General features: G+C 46.5%; 1 protein-coding gene across 1 annotated transcript in view; it reads right to left on the bottom strand.

Annotated features, from left to right (window-relative positions):
- Window positions 1–717: 717 nt before the first annotated feature.
- Window positions 718–8,000, bottom strand: part of TRPM4 (transient receptor potential cation channel, subfamily M, member 4) — a 52,664-nt gene continuing 45,381 nt past the window's right edge. Inside the window, exons 18-25 of the mRNA XM_006868402.1 lie at window positions 3,157–3,289; window positions 2,737–2,911; window positions 2,387–2,564; window positions 1,706–1,899; window positions 1,363–1,495; window positions 1,132–1,204; window positions 935–1,040; window positions 718–722 (exon numbers count right to left, since the gene is read on the bottom strand). Of these exons, the coding sequence (XP_006868464.1) occupies window positions 718–722; window positions 935–1,040; window positions 1,132–1,204; window positions 1,363–1,495; window positions 1,706–1,899; window positions 2,387–2,564; window positions 2,737–2,911; window positions 3,157–3,289 (997 nt within the window). The remainder of the gene's footprint in view (window positions 723–934; window positions 1,041–1,131; window positions 1,205–1,362; window positions 1,496–1,705; window positions 1,900–2,386; window positions 2,565–2,736; window positions 2,912–3,156; window positions 3,290–8,000) is intronic.

Raw genomic sequence — 8,000 nt, 5'->3', positions numbered from 1 at the left:
GCCCTGTAAATTTTCACTCAATCCACAATAAAAACCTTAAATTAAAAGAAAGAAAGATAAGCTCTGGACCAAAAGGTCGGTTTGAACCTCAAGTTCAAATTCACCAACCACTCCTTGAAAACCCTATACAGGGTTGCTATGAGTTGGAACCGACTGGATGGCACTTAACAATTTTTATGGGAATGAACAGCTTCGTCTTTCTCCCACAGAGTAGATGGTGGGTTTGAACCGCTGACTTTTGCAGTTAGCAGCCTAATGTTTAACCCACCATGCCACCAGGGATCCTTAGACACCCCCCATCGTCCTGTCCCCCCCCACACACACACACAAAATGAAGCATCCAGACCCTACTCATTTCAAATGGCTTTATTTCCCCAGTGTGGAGAGCTATAAGTAGAGTTCGTGGTCCCTATACCCCAAGGACTCGCCAGGCTCCCCCAGCCCAGTCAGTTACATCAGGGTCCTCAAGGGGGCAGCAACCAGGCTCTAGAGGCCGATCCTCCCAGAGTGGGGCTGGCTCTAGGAAGAGCTGGGACTACTTTGATCCACATAGATGACTCTCCTCTCTCCGTGGTCCTGAGAGCAGCCCAGGGGATGGTCCATGGGCTTTGGACCCACCTCAAGGACAAGGCCAGATGCAGGGGCCAAGATCCAAGTGGACTGTTATTCTGGAACCCATACTGTCTTGTGGGTCTACTTGAAGTCAGCCAGCAAGACTCAGTCTGTGGGGAGACAGGAGACAGAGCAGGTGATGGGGCAGAGACACACAGAAAAAGTGGGAAACTGGGGAAGAGAAAAGGAAAAAGCTGACAGACTGAACGAAGATCAGAGAACAGAGAGACGAACACCCTGAACTACAGAGATCTAGAAGGCAGGACTCTGACACACATAGTAATGGAGTTTGGAGACTCCCAGGAGGACTCCACGCACTGACCTTTGGGTCCAACGGGCACTGGGGGTGGTGGCCCTCCTGGGGGCAGCAATGGAGAACGGCTCAAGGTCTCAGCCATCCAATCCAGGACACGACTGCAGTGTTGGACCTGGGGAGCAGATGGGGCGCTGGGCTGGACACAGGGACCCCACCGTCCAGCACCACTGCCACACAACCCCCACCTGATCCTGGGTCCTCACCTGGCACTCCAGCCCTTTCAGACGCTGTTCGCACTGGCGGATCTGTCCCAGCTGCTTCAACGCAGTGTCTACCCTTAGGAGAGAGGTCAGGCCTGTGCCCTCAGCCCACCAACCCCTCCCACCTTGGAAGCTCCGCCCCCTGGAGCTCTGCATTCATCTCTGGAGCCCTCAGGCTCCGCCTCTTGCCCATGCTTTCTGCAAGGCCCACCACTGCCCAGACCCTGCCCTCACTTCTGGGACATGCGCTTCAGTCGCTCAGAGTCGCTCTCCCGCTTGTCCCTCATGCGCGCCAACAGAAAATTCTCTTTCTGCACCGACTCCCAAGTCAACAGCCTCCGCTCAGCTTCTTTCGAGAGGTAGACACCTGAAGGTAGAGTCCCAGACAGATAGATCAGAAGGCCTGCCCCCAACAGGCCACGCCCTAATGTTTCTGGGCACACCCCCTAAAGGTGTAAATCCCGCCCATCTGAGTCCCGTAAATACTTCAGATCAACCAAACCCCTCTTCAGTGCCCTTCTTTCTCTCCAGACCCTGCCCTCAAATTTTGCCCGTTGGGGCTAAGCCCCGCCCTCACGGAAATGCTCTAAGTGCGGAGAGTCAGGCCAACTAGCCCGGTGCCTGCGCAATCGCCGGAAGATGAGGCGCACGTGCGAGATGACGATGAAGGGCGGGGCCAGCGCAGGCCGCGAGTGGAATTCTCGGATGAGGCTGTAACGCTGGGCCTTCCAATAGAGGTCGCTGTTGCCCTGTACTTTGCCAAACGTGTAGCTGCGGAAGCCATAAGTCAAGGGTTCAGGGAGTTCAGGGGCAGAGGCTCAAGGTTAGATGTGGAGCACTATCTGTTCCAAGTCCAAGGAAGAAGCAGGGGTCGAGATCGATAAGGTCAGAGGTCAATATAGGACGGAGTTTGAAATAAGGTTTGGAGGGTCACGGGTTAGATGTCAGAGGTCAATTTCAGTATGGTCTCATGGATTTGGGTACAGATCGGAGTCAGACTCATGGGTCAGTCTGGGCTCAGGGAGAACACATCAAAGTTCAAAGTCCAACTCAGGAATGGGTCTGACTGGTGTTGGGGTGACAAGCCAACGTTGGATTTTCATCAGAAATTCAGGGGTTGAAATTATGTGGGGGCTTCAAAAAGTTTATGGAAAAATTACATTCTCTTTTAAATTTTCCCACAAACTTTTTGAAGCACTAGGGTCAAGGGTCATGCTAGGTCAAAAGTCGTACAGATCAGAAGACAGTCAAGCCTCACCTGAACATTGCAATGAGCAGATTGAGCAGCAGGATATTGGCCACCAGCAGGAAGACGATGAGCAGCACTAGGACCAGCCAGTTGGCATACACGGAGACACAGGAGCCCGTGGGCGTGTCCGGTGGGCGTGCCCAGAAACCTTGCTCCCACGAGCAGTTCACATGCTTCATGAGTGTCACTGTGAAACGAGACATGCAGATATGAGGGACATGAAGACAGAAATCCAGGGAGCTGGGGAGACAGGAGCAGAGACCCAAAGTGATGTGGGTCCCATGAGGGAGCGTCAGAGACCCGGGGAGGGGAAACAGAGACTCTGAAGGAGGATGTCTGGTCCTTATATCTCGCTTTACCGTCCATCTCTTCCTGTGGGATCTGCCCAAAAATCTGCAGGTAGGGCCGGTAGAAGACGCGACGCAGGATATTTGGTAGGTTACGGTCCTGGGGTCTTAGAAGCCCTTCCGTGGCCACCCCATAGGCAACCAGCCACACACCGAGGAAGAAGAGGAAGAAGAACACATCCTTCATCTGCCAGGAGAGGAGAACGTAGTGGAGCTGAGCCCCATTCTTCCCTCTGGCTCAGCCCCTGCCTCCTATACCCCGGTTCCTACCTTGCAGAACTCACACCCTCCCTCCCCTGGACCTGCCTTCAACCGCTGAGTGACGTCCATTCACCTGTGTCCACAACCCTTACCTCCACCCGTTTCCTCCTCTGTCCCCGCCCCCATTGCCTGACTGACACCTATCCGTGCTCCTGTAGCCCCGCCCCTTACCATCTTGTTCACTATGACAATCTTGGGTCCTAGTTGTTTGTTGACTGTGAAAATGTGCAGCAGTCGCAGCGTGAAAATCATGAAGTCGAGGCAGAGGACAGTGCGGCCAACGTCATACAGACCTGATGTGAGCCTGGGGTGTGGAAGACGAAGGAGGCATCACTCAAGGGTCACAGGATGCAAAGGAAAATGAAGGAGGCATCACTCAAGGGTCACAGGATGCAAAGGAAAATGGGCGCCATCCCAACAGCCGGGAAGATCTCTGGATGCTCTGATCCTGATTTAAGTTTAATTAGGTTCACTCAGTGCCCAGCTGGGACCCTTTAGATACTGGCTCAATGAATGGTGGCCTTAGCAAAAAAAAGGGGAAGTCCAAGGATCAAGTTGGAAACACTGCCAAAATACCCTGGTGTGGCGCTGTAGGATAAGCACAGGGTCAAAAGATCGTTTGAACCTCAAGGTAGGCAGTTCAAACCCACCAGCCGCTACTAGGAAACCCTATACAGGGTCCCTATGAGTCAAAATGGACGCTACTGCACTCAACGACAACAGGCAAAGTATGTAGAATCCCCGAAAACCAATATGCAAAAGATAAACAATTTAATAATTAAAGCATTACCGTGAACTTAAACGTCCATCCAGAAAACTAAAAAGGAAGTCACACCTGGGATTCTAACCCAAGGTGGGATCCTAACCCAAGGTGGGATCCTAACCCAAGGTGGGATCCTAACCCATGGTGACCCCCCACGTGTAACAGTAGAACTGCTCCCTAAGGGTTTTCTTGGCTGTCATCTTTACAGAAGCAAATTGCCACGTCTTTCTTCTGTGGCATTGATAGGTGTCAAGTACCAGCTTTTCACTAACTGAAACCACCTGCACCGCCCATCTACAGGGGATTGACAAAACACAGTCTGATTTATCCATTCCATTCGGAGATCATTGAAAAGTTCTCCTTTGCAAGCTGAGATCTTTGCATTTTTCCCATGCTACCCTTCATCTGGAAAACCACAGATTTGATAAAATGCCTAAACTATCACTGCATTCCTAAAACATAACACATGGTCTTAACCCTTTTATCTCCCAAAAAAATCTATACAAAATACAATAAGGAATAAGTGGAAGTATTGCTGTTATTAAATGCCATCAAGTCAGTTCTGACTCATAATGACCCTGTATAGGGTTTCAGAGGATCAACTGGTGGGTTTGAACTGCCAATCTTGCAATTAACAGTCCAGTGCTTATCCTACAGTACCACACCAGTAATGTCTTGCAAAGGTTCATAGCTTTCGTTCTTTCTGTTTGAATGCAAGCAGTCCTCGACTTACAACCAAGTTCCATTAGGAGGACTTTGTTGTAAGACAGTTCTGACTTAAATTGAATAACTTTTCTTTTAAGTTATCATTATTGCCTTTTGTTACCATTATCTTTATAAATCCAATCTTCATTTATCTTTGGCGATTGGAAACATTACTTATAAATTTAGAGCTTTAACATCATCAATTTCCTGCTTCTGCAGTTATATGCAATTGATTTAAGCCAAATACAAACGTTCAACAGAAATGTGTCCTGAGTCTGGGACTCTCTGTACATTGCTCAGGTAGAATTACTTTGTAACATTTCTAAGATAGCAGGAAGCAAGCCTCTTAATGAATCAACTGAAGAAACCTTGGGGAAATCACCGCTACAAGGTTGTAAAAAGATGTATGAGTTCCTTTGTCCCTTAGACTTAGTCACCAGTATGTGTTCACACTGAGTCCTAGCATGGCACTGTGGGATAAAGCACTGGACTACAAGGTAGGTTTGAACCACAAGGTTGGTGGTTCAAACTCACCAGAAGCTCCTCATAAACCTCTATAAATGAAAACCGACTCCAGGGCACTTAACAACAACATGTGTTCACAAAACCCTTTGTCTGCTCTCCTCAAAGGGAAAGCCGCCTAACTGCTCAGACTTAAAAAAGAGGAAGAAGTCTCATCATCAAAGGACTGAACCCAGAACACAAATATCTGATTATAACTTAGCATCATCTTGAGTCAAAGTTGAAAGCAATTTTGTTGAGAAACTCTTGGATCAATGTATTTTTGCAAGTTCAGAAATTTTGTCTCATGGCCTTACAAAAAAGAATGAATTCATTCATTAAATCCTGGCAAGCAGACAACTGTCTCATTTAATCATTAGTCAATTTTGCTTAAAACCTCAACTGGAATCTGATGCAGCATTTCAATAATACTACGGTAGACTTGTAAATACTGACATGAAAGAATGTCAGGGCATATTGTGTACATGTTTGGACAAAGAACAAGCAAGAAATATTGCAACTACCCACAGAGGTAAAGAGAGGACACTTAAAACAACTGAAGAAAATCTTTGGTTTCTGTCCTGTGTCCTTCATTTGTTTAATTTTGTTCAACAAGGACATGTTTTGTATTTCTTCAGGAACAGACTATATTTAAAAGATATTTTAAGTTGTTGTAAAATGAGACGGATGAGATTTGAGACGTTTCTAATCATGTGTTAGGAAAGCGGAGCTATAATCCAGGGTCAGCATGCATTGTGAAAGATCTCAGGGTGATGGGCAGTACCTGGAGAGAGGGGCCCTGGGTCTGGGGAGAATAAAGCCAGGCTTCTAAAGGCAAGGGCAGTACGGCTCAAGGATCGAGAAAAGTCTAGGAGTTCGCCAGGAGTCCTGGTGTGGCACTGTAGGATAAACACGGGACAGCAAGGTCGGCAGTTCAAACTACCAACTGCTCCTTGGAAACCCTATACAGGGTCCCTATGAGTCGGAACCAACTCGATGGCACTCAACAACAACTATAAAGGAGGGAAAAGTATTCGAGAAGGATAGAAGACCCCAAAACAATACAATTTGTCTCCAAGGACATTCTGAACGGCCCTTTGCTCTTTGTCTAGGCATGAAACAGTATGATTCAGTGGAAGACATGACCTAACATTATACATCCCAGCCCTGGCAACGGAAAAGATTGGAGGGGAATTCCTTAGCGTTTGTTTATAACGAATTAGCGAAGACATATACCAAAGCAACACTTCCTTCAATTAATTTATAAAATATGATTACTAGTTAATGGGATCCAAAGAAAACGGAAAACAAAAGTTTTGTTTTGTTTTTTTAAAGCGAGACTGTACTTAGTCAAGGTTACAAAGGCTCAAGTACTGAAATGTTGACAAAAGATTTGAGCTTAGGATTGCTATGAGTTGGAACCAACACAGTGGCCGTGGATTTGGTTTGAGTTAATGAAACTTGAATTGATGAAATGTGACCCAGGAAAACTGGACATGAATAAACGCAGTCACAGAGAGAAATTAACCAACACAGACCCTATTGTTGTTAAATACATCAAGTCAGTTCCAATTCATAGTGATCCTGTATTAGGGTGTCTAAGGAGCCGTTGGTGGGTTTGAACAGCTGACCTTAGGGTTGGCAGTTCAGTGCTTAGCCTACAGTGCCACACCAGGCCATACAGACCCTAGACTTGAGCAAAACTCAAATATAGACAAAAACAGGAGTAATAAATCAGATATTTTGTTGTAAAATTTAACCCAAATAATAATTCATCAAGTTGTCCCTGGGCGATACAAATGGTTTGCCCCGACATACTAGCTAAAAAAGACGTCCTGTTGGTGCAACGATTAAGCACTTGGCTGCTAAGTGAAAGATTGGTGGTTTGACCCTAACCAACAGCTCCATAGGAAATCTGCTTCTATAAAGACTGTTGTGGTCAGTTCCAACTCATAGCAACCCTTTAAATCCTCGTGGGAGCAGAAAGCCTCATCTTTCTCCTGAATAGTGGCTGGTGGGCTCATACTAAAAAGATTACAGTCTAGAAATGCCATGAAGCAGCTATACTCTGTCACACCAAATCACGCTGAATCAAAATCAACTCAAAGTAGCTAACATTCCTCTAAAAACTGGCAGTTCAAACCAACTTACTGTTTTCAGGAGGAAAAACTTGGTAATCTGCATCAATCAAGAATAAACAAACAAATAAAAACACTGCTATCAAGTCAATTCCAATTCACAGCATGACCCTACATAGGGTTTCCGACGAGACTGTAAATCTTTACGGGAGCACACATTCTCATCTTTCTTGAAACAATTTCCTTGTGGTTATCAACCCAACATGTAAACCCACAGCTTCATTTGGGAGTTTCTGTAAAGACTTGTCGTTAAGTCGGTTCCAACTCATAGCAACCCTATATAGGGTGACCAAGAAGCAGCTGGTGAGTTTGAAACATTGACTTTGTGGTTAATGTTGTTAGGTGCCATTGAGTCAGTACTGACCCATAGCGACCTTATGCACTGTCCGATCCTAGGCCAACCTCACTACTGTTGCCACACTTGAGTCCATCGATGCTGCCACTTGGCCAATCCATCTCGTTGGGGGGGGGGTCTTCCTCTTTTCTCTGACCCTCCACCTTACCAAACATGATATCCTTCTCCAGCGACTGGTCCATCCTGACAATATGTCCAAAGTATGAGAGACGAAGTTTGGCCATCTTGGCCTCTAAGGAACACTCTTCCAAAATGGATCTATTGGTTCTTTTGGCAGCCCATGGCACTTTCAATATTCTCCTCCAACACCATAACTCAAAGGTATCAATTCTACAGTCTCCTACAGTACCACACCACTGCAGGGGCAATTAACACATGGGGTCACCATGAGCCAGAACTGACCTGATGGCAGAAGGTTTAGGTGTTTTTTATTTTTTGTTTTGGGGGGTAGTCAATCAAGAGGGGTCTTATGTTTGAATTTTTTTTTTTAATTAAATGTTTTTATTTTGCCTTGAGTGAAAGTTTACAGGGCACATCATCAGCTTCACATTCA

The sequence above is a fragment of the Chrysochloris asiatica genome, unplaced genomic scaffold (genome assembly GCF_000296735.1).
Source record: "Chrysochloris asiatica unplaced genomic scaffold, ChrAsi1.0 scaffold00116, whole genome shotgun sequence".
NCBI classification, from domain to species: Eukaryota; Metazoa; Chordata; class Mammalia; order Afrosoricida; family Chrysochloridae; genus Chrysochloris; species Chrysochloris asiatica.
Note: the sequence above shows the minus strand (reverse complement) of the source record. Positions and strands in the feature narration are given on the sequence as shown.